At 39.0% G+C, this 14,102-nt stretch overlaps 1 protein-coding gene across 2 annotated transcripts in view; it reads left to right on the forward strand.

The window, feature by feature from the left end:
- sema3b (sema domain, immunoglobulin domain (Ig), short basic domain, secreted, (semaphorin) 3B) overlaps positions 1 to 13,033 on the forward strand; it is a 75,884-nt gene extending 62,851 nt beyond the window's left edge. For both annotated transcript variants that reach the window (XM_018689013.2, XM_018689010.2), the window contains exons 6-18: positions 559 to 652; positions 935 to 1,054; positions 1,184 to 1,326; positions 1,532 to 1,646; positions 4,067 to 4,136; positions 4,273 to 4,417; positions 6,138 to 6,357; positions 6,451 to 6,542; positions 6,720 to 6,761; positions 6,896 to 7,053; positions 7,199 to 7,254; positions 8,777 to 8,916; positions 9,121 to 13,033. In XM_018689013.2, the coding sequence (XP_018544529.1) occupies positions 559 to 652; positions 935 to 1,054; positions 1,184 to 1,326; positions 1,532 to 1,646; positions 4,067 to 4,136; positions 4,273 to 4,417; positions 6,138 to 6,357; positions 6,451 to 6,542; positions 6,720 to 6,761; positions 6,896 to 7,053; positions 7,199 to 7,254; positions 8,777 to 8,916; positions 9,121 to 9,633 (1,908 nt within the window). In that variant the 3' untranslated portion in view covers positions 9,634 to 13,033. The remainder of the gene's footprint in view (positions 1 to 558; positions 653 to 934; positions 1,055 to 1,183; positions 1,327 to 1,531; positions 1,647 to 4,066; positions 4,137 to 4,272; positions 4,418 to 6,137; positions 6,358 to 6,450; positions 6,543 to 6,719; positions 6,762 to 6,895; positions 7,054 to 7,198; positions 7,255 to 8,776; positions 8,917 to 9,120) is intronic.
- Positions 13,034 to 14,102: the final 1,069 nt, after the last annotated feature.

Below are 14,102 nucleotides of genomic sequence, written 5' to 3' on the forward strand. Positions count from 1 at the left end.
AACTATAATAACTTTTTTCAGGCTTCTAAGTGCTAAATAACTACTTTCTTTCATTCTCTCCCACTCAAACAAGAAGCTATTCTAACTCAGACACACGCAAACACAAAAATTGCATTCAGATGCCTGAAAATGTGAGTCAGTCTTTTTGCCAACCAAATTACTTTCTGTTCATTATGGGTGAGAATATAATCTGCACAATCTGCAGGACAGAATCTGACAACAAAAGGTTTATGCATATTAAGCGATGAATGTTGACATTTGATATCTAGCGGTTACTCATGCTTGGAAAGCTTTGCATGACAAAACAGACTCAAGGCAAACTGGAGTAATGAGTGATGCTGTAGAGAAGGTAAGTTATGGCAAAGAGTGTACACAAATCTATCACGCTCAGCTCAGCGCGCTGGTTTCAAATTTGTTGTTCTCCCTCATGCTGCCAAAACCACTGACCTGAAATCTCAACCCAAAAATGACTATATGGTTCTGGCAAAAGAGGAGCAAGTGTACTGTATGTGTGATTACACCTTAAATACATGTACCTCTGTCCTCTCTCTCCATCAGGACCATGTGTTCAGGATTGACCCCTCTAAGGTGGAGGATGGGAAAGGAAAGAGTCCCTATGATCCTCGCCACAATGCTGCCTCTGTGCTCGTTGGTAAATAAACCCATACACATTAATAAGAGCTAATTATCCATTGACTATAGATTTTTACTCTAAATTTGGCTTGTGTACGAAAGTTTTATCCTTACTGATTAATTGTAGTCCATCCCAAAATTGTGCCTGTGCTGCCTCAGAAATGTATGGATTGCAAACATTATTTTTGTATTCATTTTCTAATATTTTTCTAATATTTATGACATAGCATTGGTATAGACCCAGCCATCATTAAAGCTCTTCTGACCAATCAGTGAGTTATTGATTAATTCTGTCTCCTAGGTGATGAGCTATATGCAGGTGTGGCCACAGACTTAATGGGACGTGACTTCACCATCTTCAGAAGCCTTGGGAAACGCCCCTCCATCCGCACTGAACAGCATGACTCACGCTGGCTCAATGGTATGTTTGTGTGTTAATGAGTCAGGTTAGGCATCAATTCTTTTTTGCCTGAGTTCACTTGTTAAACTGAATCTGATTATTCATTTTTGAGAAAATACTGGTTTAACAATATATTCTTGTATGTTCCAGAACCAAAGTTTGTTGGTTCCTTTTGGGTCCCTGAGAGTGAAAACCCTGATGATGACAAGATATTTTTCTTCTTCCGTGAGACGGCAGTTGAGGCCCAGGGGCTTGGAAAGTCCACTTACTCCCGCATTGGACAACTCTGTAGGGTGAGAGATTATTTCATTGAAAAAAAAAAAAAAACCCACCAGCATTCATCAGGCCCACTCAACCTGGCTATTTTACAGATGCTGTAACAAAATGAGTGTGAGTGGCTTGTGCCCAGTAAATGACCACTGCTTTTACTGTCTTCTTTCACACAATAACAAGTTTAAATTGAATGCTCTCTTGAATGATGCAACTGTCTTGAATCAGAATGATATGGGCGGTCAGCGGAGCCTGGTGAACAAGTGGACGACATTCCTTAAGACCCGGCTGATCTGCTCGGTACCAGGAGCTGATGGCAGCGACACTTACTTTGACGAGCTGCGTAAGTTCACTGTGCACACAGTCAGTATGACAGATACTTGTCTGTATCAACTCATTTATGACTAAAATTATGTGAGAATAAAAGTATGATGTAACATAATTTATGTTTGAAGTGAAGGCCCTGCAGGAAACTCGAGTGAAAGTTGTCACATGCGTCCTTTTGGTCTTGAAGGCATCCCACTTTTGACCTCACTCTAGAGGCCAGAGTGGTAATATGGCGCAAACTTTCATCTCAACTCAAATAACAGTGGCAAAACTGATCTAGGTGTCTTGGCTCCTTTCTTATTGCCAATCCAAAATACTCAGCAGTATGATAAAGTAATCCAATTCCTCAGAAGTTAGAAAAAGCAAAACAAAGAGTTGAAATTTGGGCTGATTTTCCAACCTTGCTTTGTCTGTTGGATTTTTACCCAGAGGCACATTCTGTGGGTGCAAAGGGAGAAAAAGTTGAGGACAGCATAATAAATTAACCAGGATTTTTGACCTCAATTGTAGATCACCATTTAGCCCCACATTCCTGCAGACTTGGAGAAAGCATGAGTGAGAGATTAATTGGTAATAGATTCTGGCCTGATCCAAGGCCAGTGTTTTTGCTGTGGGTTCAAAGTAAGTTGCAGCCTTGTCTCTGGTGAGTCTTCGTATGACAAAAAGCAATAATGTGTTTTCATTAGACAGGATCCAGAAGTGAGGCCAAATGTCTAAAGCATAGATTGTGGGCAGAAGAAATATTTTATCATAAAGAAGACATAATTTTACTCTAAATTTACAGGAATTATTCCACAAATGTCTGGTGCCAGTTCACCCACAAGTTTTACTCATAAATATTCACAACTAAGAGCTAAAACTGTTTCAGTTTCACGACTTCATACAGTAAGAAAAAGGTGACTTTAAGTCTTTAAGTCCATAGACCTAAAGCACAAGTGTAATTCATGTTTGAGTTGCTGCAACAATTGACCCTTCACTAAACCCTTCTACCACATAATGACTGCCCAATCAATATTTAGCAGCTATAACTCGGCATGGCAGGCATGTCACGCTTTGGATTTCTGAGTATTGTAAGAGCTGTACTCAGCATCTAAAGAGTTAGAGGATAGTATCTTTTTTATCCTTTCAAAATGTGAAAACACAAGAGCATAAGTGTAAAGAATGGATCAAACCATGTGTTTGCTTGAATCTAAGCTGCAAATGTTAGCATGCTCAGTTAACCAGCTTACTGACAATGGTAAACCTAACCTGGCATTACTTTCAGCTACTTTTTGTGGGGCTACTGGTTGCGTTAAAAAAAAGCTCTGTTCAAAACACATCTACTGTGTAGTATTTCCTCACTGTTAAGAGGCTAGTTTAGGATGCTGCTATATCAGAGTGTAGGTTAATGTTAGCAACTGGTTAGTCCTCATCCTAAAAGACTTTTCTTCAAAAGTGAAATATACAGCTTGAAAATATTAACAACAAATCATAAATCTAACCTCTGTCTCTCTCTGTCAACTATGTAAGATAAGCAGTCAAACAGAGTTATGTAACTTTGTTTGATTGCTCATCTTACAAGCAGCAGTCTGATTTAGCATTTTTCCTCATCATACTATCATTGAAACATAATATAAAATGAATAATCATATAAAATTCTAGGACAAGTAGGTCTACACTGCTTAAATAGGATGTCTCATAATATACATTTTAAAATGTTATGCATTTGTAAAAACTGAATATCATGACAGTCAGACCAAAATAAAGTTGACTAAACTCAACATATTCCTTAAAATACCATAATTTCATGCTAATCCAGACTCAGACACATCATTAATGAATTATAACAAGAATGGACAATTTCTGATTAAAACAACTGCCAACAACACATTGCAGTATAACATCTCATGTGATTTGCACAACAGTTGCATCAGTTTCAGCTCTCAAGATGTTTCTGATTGATCTCTGACTCTGTCTGTGGGCTGTAATATGATCTGTCTTTGTGCTTATCTTGTGACACAGTGAAAGGTGAACTAAGAGGAATAATTAGCCCAAATTCTAACCCTACCTTAGGCTACATCTCTCACACTCCCTCAAATGAACAATGAGCCAAGAGTTTTCTGACCATACCTGAGGTTAGATCCTTTTAATAATTCAATTCTTTAAACTTCAGTATTTTGTTTATTATAAGCCAAGACTCAGAAAAGTTTCTTGTTTGTGGCCCCAAACCACCAGATGTAACAATATTTTAATGAGACTAAATCTTAATTTTACAAACCACTGCAAACCAAAGCTGTAGTGGAGTTTGTTCCATGTCATGACCCACAGTTATCAGTGAAATGTCTCTTTAAAATAGTTAGACATTGCTTTAGGGTTTTGTTTATCTTTCTCTCAACCTTTGACCTCTGTACTACCACCACCTGACCTGAGAGTGTGTGTGTGTGTGTCCGTCCCCAGGCGATGTGTTCCTGCTGCAGACGAGGGACAGAAAGAATCCCCTGGTCTACACTGTCTTCTCTACTTCCAGGTCAGAGTCCATTTATGTGAGTGTGTGTGTGTGTGTGTGTACAAAAAAGAGAGAAAGGGGGAAAAGAGATAGTTGTGTGTGTGTGTTGTGTGTATGTTTTGATGTATCTAACCCAGCTCCCCATTTCCCCCAGCAGCAGTGTATTTAAAGGCTCAGCTGTGTGTCTCTACTCCATGAATGACATCCGGAGGGCTTTCCTGGGACCATTCGCTCACAAAGAGGGGCCCAACTACCAGTGGGTCCCCTTCCAGGGAAAAGTTCCCTATCCCCGCCCAGGAATGGTATGTCAATAACAGTAAAGACCCATCAGTAGAGTAATGTCAAGAGTTTTTAGCCATGATGAAAGTACATTGACAGAACTATCGTACTTTTCTGGGTATTTCTATTTTATGATGCTACATTTCAGAGGGAAACACATATATTATTTATATACTAAACATTATAATTACATTACACTATATTTGACATGGAAAACATCTGAACATATTATTAAATACCGAATGATGCATTGCTGTCGATTAAAGTATCCATCAGTATATATAGAAGTTAAAATTTGTTCCACCATAAACCCACTCTAACACTAAATAGCTTACATGTTAATGCATCATTAATAATCCAATATCATATTTTAATAAACGACTGACATCTGCCATTCTGCATAATGAATGCTTTCATTTAATACTAAGCATATTTCTCTGTCCTGCTTGCAAAATGTAAACTCTTTAATGCATAAATGTTTTTAAATTCAATCATTAATGTAAGCTCTTTACATTTAAAATTACAGTATTTCTGCTTTTGTATAAGTGTTAAGTAAGAGATGTGAAGGCCTTTGCACCCCGTGTTTCATTATTTCCTCACTGAACATTGAACCACTTCATATTCACTCACATTAAGAGTCACACTCTGTAAGCTGTAAAAAAAACAAAAAACAAAAACAAAGTGTTGTGTCTTGTGTAATATCTTTGTGATATGTCCTTGTTGCACTTCATATATTTGCAGTGCCCTGTATTAGACCTCATTTCATCCAAAAGATCTCCTCTCAATCAATATGTGCTTATTAGGGCTCTTACATTCTGCTAAGCACACAAGCATAGCATCAGCAGGATTTGCTTCAGCTGTTACTGCCACAGCAGAACAATCCCCATTGTATGACTGCAGAATAGTAATTGTATTTGGCCTACAGTAAACCCTCTCTCACGCCATCATCACCTCACTGGTTTGTAAATTTAGCAGAACAAATAAAATTACAAGAAATCAATCATGCCTACAAGAGAATTATGCAAAACTGCTGATAAAGAAGGTTTGGTGTTTAAAATACATAAACCAGAAAGTTTTTATCTCCATGAGAACTGTAGGATAAAAACCACAAATACATCAAAATGTTGTAAAATGGAATAAAATGAAAGTATTGCAATTAAACTTTAAAGGGAAAAAAGTAGAAATACAAGAAGATACTACTGAATATTTAAGGATATAAAAGTTAGGTTTCCTGTGATGAAAGTCTAGGACTGGAATTTTAATTAGAGAGTGAAGCTGGACTCTGACCTGGAGAAAATCTCTCTCACGTCCCTGTGACCCATCACGCCATAATCACCTCTCTGTGGCCTGCTGGACTGTGGCTTTGTGTACTTCAGGCCAACTGAAAAGTTGATGAGTCAGACAGCTTATTCCAGTTTACATAAACACAAAACAAATTTACTCATCAAATATGAGTCATTATGGAATATTTGAGTCCAAACCTGGCAAAATGTACTCATAGTCAGTCATGTTCTACAGAGCTATAACAAATAATTTACAGAAGAAGTAGATTTGCTGGATTATTGAAACCCTTTGAACTGCTTTTAGAAATGTGAAGCATACATGTTCAGACACTTGTAAAAAACTTCCAAGGACAAAATTTGCCATCAGTTTTGATGATGTATTTTTTGTGCTGCATCTCTTTTCAAGTGTGTATAAACAAGAACCTTATGAATTAAACTCTTCTTTATTGCCTTCCTTTAGTGTCCCAGCAAGACATTTGGCAGCTTTGAGTCCACTAAGGGATTCCCAGATGATGTGATCCAGTTTGCACGTCACCACCCTCTGATGTATAATCCGGTCTATCCTATGAGCCGAAGGCCCGTTTTCGTCAGAACTAACGTGGACTACAGCTTCACACAGATCGCTGTGGACAGAGTCAGTGCTGCTGACGGACAATATGATGTCATGTTTATTGGCACAGGTGAATTACTTATTTTCAGATCTAAGTATTTAGATTTAAACACAAAAGTAATAAAACAACATATTTAAAAACACTTTGCATCTGTTATTCCAGACAAAGGGACAATACTAAAGGTCATCAATGTCCCCAAGGAGAGCTGGAACAATATGGAGGAACTTCTACTGGAAGAACTGGAGGTCTTCAAAGTAAGAAAACGATGATGAGGGTTTTTTTTATACCTACATTTCTTGTAGATATAAACACTATTACGCTGCACTGGATACCTATGATAAAACATGACAGTTTTTGAATTTTAAATCATTTGCCAAATATATATGCACAGTGTGGTAATTCCTTTACTATCTATCTACTCTGCTCTTCAGGATGCGTCATCTATCATCAACATGCAGATCTCCTCAAAACGGGTAAGTCTGTTATACTTAAAAGTGAGTTATACTGAATGCATTGAATCAAATGCACTGTAGGACTTTGACTCTGATATAGGCACACTCCTAATCCTCTTTTAAAACTTGTCTCTCCAACCTCTGTCACTTCACAGCAACAGCTGTATGTTGGCTCTGACACAGGCATTGCCCAGGTTCCCCTTCACCGCTGCAGTGTGTATGGGAAAGCCTGTGCTGAGTGCTGCCTGGCCAGGGACCCGTACTGCGCCTGGGATGGAACATCCTGTACTCGCTACCTTCCAAACACCAAGAGGTCTGTGACATGAACAAAGACACACACCAGATAACTATTCATTAATCCAAGCAAAAAACACTCAAAAAACCCCAGTGGCAATACTTCTAACTAATTCTTAATCCTAAAGTAGATTATGAAACTCTTATTTAACAACATTTTACAGACGTTTCCGTCGCCAGGATGTGAGGAATGGAGACCCCAACACTCTCTGCTCTGGAGGTAAGATTCAGTGCACATTTTACACAATATATTGACATGATAATGACTCCAAATTGTCCTGTTAATTATAAATGCATGGTCATTACATCCTCAGACATACAAACAAGTGTTTAAAATGCCAAATCTCTTTCCCCACATCTTTTTTATTTGTCATTTTTATATAAAGTGCATGTTTTTGCCGGGTCTTTTTAGCAAAAGCCTAAAAGCACATTGATGTGAAATATTGTGCGGAATAAACAGATGATTAACTGAGCACTCACACACACACAAATACCATCATCACATTTTTGTATTTTCTAAAGGCATCAGGAAATCTATTGATATTCTATTGCTTCCTCTTCAAATGAAACCATAAGCAGTTTTACTGGTTGTTCATTGTTGAATTGCTGCAGAGGTATGTTCAATAAATAAGAACAAAGCCTCTCTCTCCTCCTGCTCTGACTCACTGAGACACTTGGCATCTGACATCTCTCTGTCCCTGTGCCAAAAAGTCCAAAATCCTTCCTCCTTTCACCTCTGGTGACCCCTGTCCTCCCAGACCACAATGGCTGCATTTTGTCGCTATCTGTCTTTCTGCCACATTACTGAATCAGGCTAATCGCTCAAACTGGAGGACCTCCTGAATAATACGATTACATCATGTGGCATGCAGGGCAGAATTGTGTAAAACTAATGAAGGCCAGAGTAATTGCCTGTGATGAGAGTGCCCAAAGTGCTGATCAGGAGTCTGTTTGGCAGTTAACACACCATTGTTTCCCCAATAATCTGTGATATAACTGGTGTTAAGAAAAATGGTCCTGATGTAGGTAGTCAGTAGGTCAAGTTTTTAAAAAAATCTGAAATCTTGTTGATACTTGAGCATACTTACTCTCATTAATTACTAAGATTTTGGGCACAGACACTGAGTCTTTGTCCCTATAAAACCTCATCACTCATATTGACAGCATACATGACTAATTTCTGCCAGCACAATAAAAGTCCTTGTTTGATATTACACATTTAACATGTGAACAAATGTTCAAATGAAGCCCATTAGATACTGACAAGTACTCACATGTTCTACAGGATGCTCTCAATTGTGTTGGTGTCTTTCCCATTAGTACCCTCGCTGAGGCTGTAAATAACCAGTGTTGACTAAGACCCTATTGTGCTACGAAATAATATGGGTTCCATATTTTGCTCACAAGACCGAAAAAGACTCGGTCACTATTTTAATGATTTAGTCTATATAGATCAGGGCATGTGTTTTACAGTAAGCCTGGCTTTCTCAGCCAAGCATTATCAGCTCAGTTACTGTCCAATACCATTCTGTCTGTCCTTGGTCTGTCCTGTCTGATCTCGCCACATCCGGTCGTTTAAGCCTTTCTCTCCTGACCTTTCTGCATTGTTCTGTCCTGTCCTGTCTTGCTCTGTCCTTTCTTTTTTTTTCTTTTTTTGCCTTCTCTATTCTTGCTGGGCCTGTTGGCTCAGGTTCTGAATTACAGCAGGCCCATAATGTCTTTGTCTCTGCTGCCCCCTGTAGACCACCATAAGCACCGCGTGGCAGAGAGGAAGCTGTATGGCGTTGAGGGAAGCAGTACTTTCTTGGAGTGTATCCCCAAATCCCTCCAGGCCAGGGTCACCTGGACCTTTCAGAAACATCCACAGAACCCGCGAGAAGAGGTGAGAAGGATTTAAGAGGGCGAAGAGAGGTTATAACCAAGAAATTTGAGAAATGACATTGTCAATCCACAAAAAGGTTTTACATTGCTGTGTACAGTATATGTGAAATTGATGCCGGTAAGAAAAAAGAAAGGGTCCATTCTTAGTCATTAATCTGAAAATTTTATGAAGATTGATTGATGATTGATTATTTCTGTTTTCCAGGTGCGTCTAGATGACCGTGTCCTCCAGACAGACAGGGGCCTTCTGATTCGCCGTGTCTTGAAGAGAGATATCGGCATCTACCAGTGCCACGCTATGGAACACGGCTTCACTCAGACATTACTAGGCATCACCTTGGAAGTTGTGCCCTCGACGTCCTCCTCAGTCTCCAACCTACCCTCTGATGCCCCTGTCCGATTAGATCCCCGCAGCGGAGGTGGACCCCCAGTGACCAATCAAAAGCTTTGGTACCGGGACTTCATGCAGCTGGTGGACCACCCTAACCTGAGCACTGTTGACCAGATATGTGAGCAAGTTTGGGCACGCAAGAACGCCGGCAGTGACCAGGCGGATAAGGTCTTTCCTGCTCCTGCGAAGGACGTCCCGCCTCTGGGCCCTGTTGTCCGCCCAGCTAACAAGAAATGGAAGCATCTTCAGGAGATAAGGAAGGGGAGAAACCGCCGGACCCACGATGGGAAACCGAACCCTCGGGCACCACGCAGCGCAGGGGAGTAACAGCATAGAGAAAGAGATGGAGGGAGAAAGGAATGACTGATACAGTGAGAGAGGAGGAGAGTGGCATAAAGAAACTGAGAAACCAAGAACTCCTGGAGGTGGTTACACACATACAGATATGACATGCACATGCACACGCACATGCACACACATGTGCACATGTTCACTTACACAACACATACCACAAACACACACACACACATAAACACATGGCACCTCCTCTATTGTGTATATTTATCTATGGATGCCCCCAGTATATGGTAATCCTAATCCCTGAGTCCTCGTTCCACTGGCCAGCCCCTGCATGTGCTGCCTTAATGCCCAAATTGATTCTGCACGATCCCTTTACACTGTTCACTAGCATAGATTGAGTGTTGAAGCAGGTACGTGGGAGTAAACCCACAATTATCTGTGGGCAACTCACCTGTCATTCCCTTTGCCACTGACTGTATATGGAAGATGGGTTCACAGCACAGGATGAAGACATCTTAAAAGTTTGTCTCTACATGCCAGCTACACATTATATGTGGAGAGCCGGTCACAGTATGAACACCCACTCCTCTGGGCTACACCACTTGGAGCAAAAACTTTCAGATGAAGTGTCTTCATGGCTTTTCCTGCCTGAAGATTTAATGCCAATGTAGAAAAATGGTGGACTTGAGTGTGATGCATAATGGGAAAGAATGTAGAAACTGGAAAATACTACAAAGTAATGGTCTCTAACTGGAAACACACTTAACTATCTATGTGCAATTGCACCAGCATGCAGACAGATAAACACTTTTTAAAACATTATTTCTACAGATGAATCGATCAACTTCCTATGGTGCTCTTCGTGCACATATTTCCATCAACCTCACTTTTCACTTGGTCTTGTGTGCATACTACATAATACATACATCACAGATGAGGCAGAGATGCCGGCTGTGTGGGGCAGCCTGTGGAATAGATCAGTATGGTGCAGAACTGGTTATATTATATAGTAGGTTTCTTAGTGGTTTCCTTAGGCACATTGAGGCATGTTGCAGCAAAATAAATCACACAATACAATGCAGTTATGGTTAAAGAGAAGTCATATCTGGCCAGATATGATTATATTGCTTTACTGGTCCAAACCACTAGAGAATGAGGGGTGGAAAAACTACTGCATTCCATGATGTGAGAGAAAGACAAGATGTTTACAGTACACAGACAAAGCTGAAGCACCAAGAAGTCAAGTTCTAAAGGCAAATCAAACAAGTTTTAATTGCGTAACATACATAAATATAGTTAGTACTGAAACTGCATATAAAATAAGAGTTTTGGCATGAACCAAAACCTATACAATTCACTATTTATTGGTTTTCTTTGACTGTGTTCAATGTTTTGTGCATTAACATCAAGGAAAAATCATGAACACAGTGGTTCGGGTTGGGAGGCATTACTGCAATGAGGAGGAGGAGGAAAGATCTTAGTGGACTCCAAGTATGACAACCCATGTTTCTGGGCTACAGTACAGTATATATATTAGCATGATATTTATGAGTGAAACTATGATTTTTTTTTCCTTTGTATTCTAAATGGTACTTCTACTCCTTGCTCTTTTACACTGTTCTTGCATATGTTGTTTGTGATAAATACATATATGCAAATATTAATGACAGTCACTGACTCCTCATTCAGCACAGTAAAATGTACAGAAAGCTGTTCATCTGTGCTACCCACAATGCATTTCACTGTTGGCAAAAAAAAAGAAAAGAAAAAAGAACTTTCATCTGACTTCATACACTGTTGTGGTCACATTTCAATGTAGTGTTACGGTCATTAATAATTAACTTTTGCTGCTTAACGATGTCATCTCTTCCTAATGGACAATTAGTGTAATAAGGTCTTCCTTCTCTCTGTCTTTAGTCCAATTTCTCGTATTATCTGTAAAGAAACCTCGTTTGTTGGTTGTCTGTGCTAACATGGTGTGTGTAGCCTGTCCCCTAGTGTCCATTGTGTGTATAGGCTCAGAAGAAGAGCCTACCTGTGGTACCATATTTTATTATATCATAGTCTGTCGACAAGAAAGAAAGCAACTGGCCTTGTAAGATAAAACATGCATTCCTACATTCATCAAATCTCATTATGATTTTTATGATGGATATATGGTCTAATTTGTGCTGCTACCACAAGTTTTTCAAAAGCATGAATGGCTTTAAAAGATTCCCGGTATCTTCAGACAATAATGTATTTTTGTAATAGTATTAATACTTCTACATTTGGCTTTGGTATTAATTCACACAAAGAAATGTGTGCCCAAATGGCCCTTGGATCAAACCTGAGGTACTTTAGGAAACCAAGTAATAGCAGGTGATAACAGGAGGCAGCACAAACTAGGTCAGTGAGTGGATTTTAGGTGTATGGAATCATTGTCATTGTTATTTATATACCTTCTTTATAGAGATGTAATTAACTCTTTGAACCGAACTGAACTGACTGACGCCTGTAAAAGGGACACTCTGCATTTTGACACCACACCCAGGAACAGAGGATTCAATGCAAAAAAAGGCATTAAAAAATTGAATGTGTGTTCAATTGTGGGAAGATGTTGTTGGTACATGCATGCGCCATTACCTGCATTTAAACCACAGAAATATTGAGTTTAGGCTACTAATTCTCTAAATGGACATTAAGGTTATTAGTTGTGTACTTCTTTGTCCTTTAATAAAACATTATTTACATTGGTAGTGATGTCAGACTTGATCGAGTCTCCCTTTTAAGCCAGCTGTTGTTTTGTGCTCTTTTGAAATTGCATGACCAATGTTAGTGGCTAATGCATTTGACAATGGTGTGGTGGACCGAAAGAGCGAGAGAAAGAAAGCACAATTTTGAATATTATTATTATTCCTATGTATTTATGTGCAAAGATAAGCTGATATGTTGTGGTGGATTTTTATTTTTCTTATAAATGTAGATTTACATCTGTATCGTTCATGTTCTGCTGAAAAAGGACTCATCCTCAACCATTTTTGTACATTACGGCCAATGGGGAAATTTTTCCTGACCACGGTGTCTAATTAGAGTCTTTGTAGATCACACAGCCCTCCAATCAACACTCCTGTTGTAATTCATGCCATGTGACGCACCCCTGTATGACAAGGAGAGGCTTGTGTATGTGTGTGTGAGTGAGAGAGAAATGTGTGCTTGTGGTTTATGTGTGCGTGTGAGAGATAGTTTTGGGGGAAAGCAGAGCTCTGTATATAATGGCAAAGAAACAGTGGTGTGCATGTGCAGAGTGGTCTGATGGTGAAAGTTCAAAGGTCGAAGGCCAAAGTTAACATGGTGCACTGTAATACTCCCAGAGGTCTTTGTGAAATGTCATGTCAGATTGTTTTTGATTAACACAATAAAAATATGCAGTTACTTTAAATGAAAACCATTTTGTTCTGTGTTATAGTGGGAAAAGTGAGATCATGAAAAAAAACAAAAACAAGAAACAACATATTATTACTTACTTACTACTATTAGTTACATGTTCTGAGTCATGACAGTGCAGGATTTTTAAAGGATAAAGATGGTCATGAGACTGTCGGGATGTGCTGCATTTCTTTCTCTTTTTTTTTTTTGTGTTCTTCATGAATGCATCACTGTTGAAACAAATACCAGAATGATTTAACAGAAAATGATTTATTCAGACTCTTTAACTTGACTCTTTATTTAATTTTATTTTGTTTAATTAAAAGTTAATCTGATTTCCCCCCTCACCCTAGATCTTAAATTATGTCATCTGTGTTTTGACCACATGGTGGCAGTCATGCTGTGATGTAAGGCCATCATGCTATGATACGTGAGCAAACCACAGTGTTGTTACTGTAGCGCAAACTGTCTATGTAAAATCTGAAAGGAAATGTTGCATAAAGTAGCGCTGTAGGTAGACCATGCAAAAACAGGTGGAAATTTTTACTAAAAATGGTATCGAAGCAGAACAAAAAACACACTCAACAAAGTCTCTCCTACTACAGCAGAGGAGAATGGCTGGCCTTTTACTGTCTCTGGAACCTACCATCTGCTCAGGTAAGCACAGGTTGAGCTAACCAGGTGCATAACATGCAAAGAATGCACAATAACAATGAATTTCCTGGTTATTGATGACATCAGATGTATGACACATGTATGCACATAAGTGCACGACTTCGATAGAGGGCCATCAACTGCAAAGAAGTTTTACCCTTCTATCTTTTGACAGTGCTCACTTATTCAACACTTTGAAAACAGGTGTTGATCATAAAGTTTTCTCTCTCACTGAATTAGGTGATGTTCAACAGCATCGCAAACAACAACCTAAAAACAGAGCAAAAAACAAACAATAGCTTTTTCAACAGATCATAACACAAATACTTATCACAAACACAAGTAAAATAAATGACAGAGTTTAGTAAAAATGAAAGAAAGCAACTGTTTCACAGTTACGTTGCTCCCATTTAATAATTTATTCAACCCCTGAG

The sequence above is a fragment of the Lates calcarifer genome, linkage group LG6, assembly GCF_001640805.2.
Source record: "Lates calcarifer isolate ASB-BC8 linkage group LG6, TLL_Latcal_v3, whole genome shotgun sequence".
Taxonomy (NCBI): domain Eukaryota; kingdom Metazoa; phylum Chordata; class Actinopteri; family Centropomidae; genus Lates; species Lates calcarifer.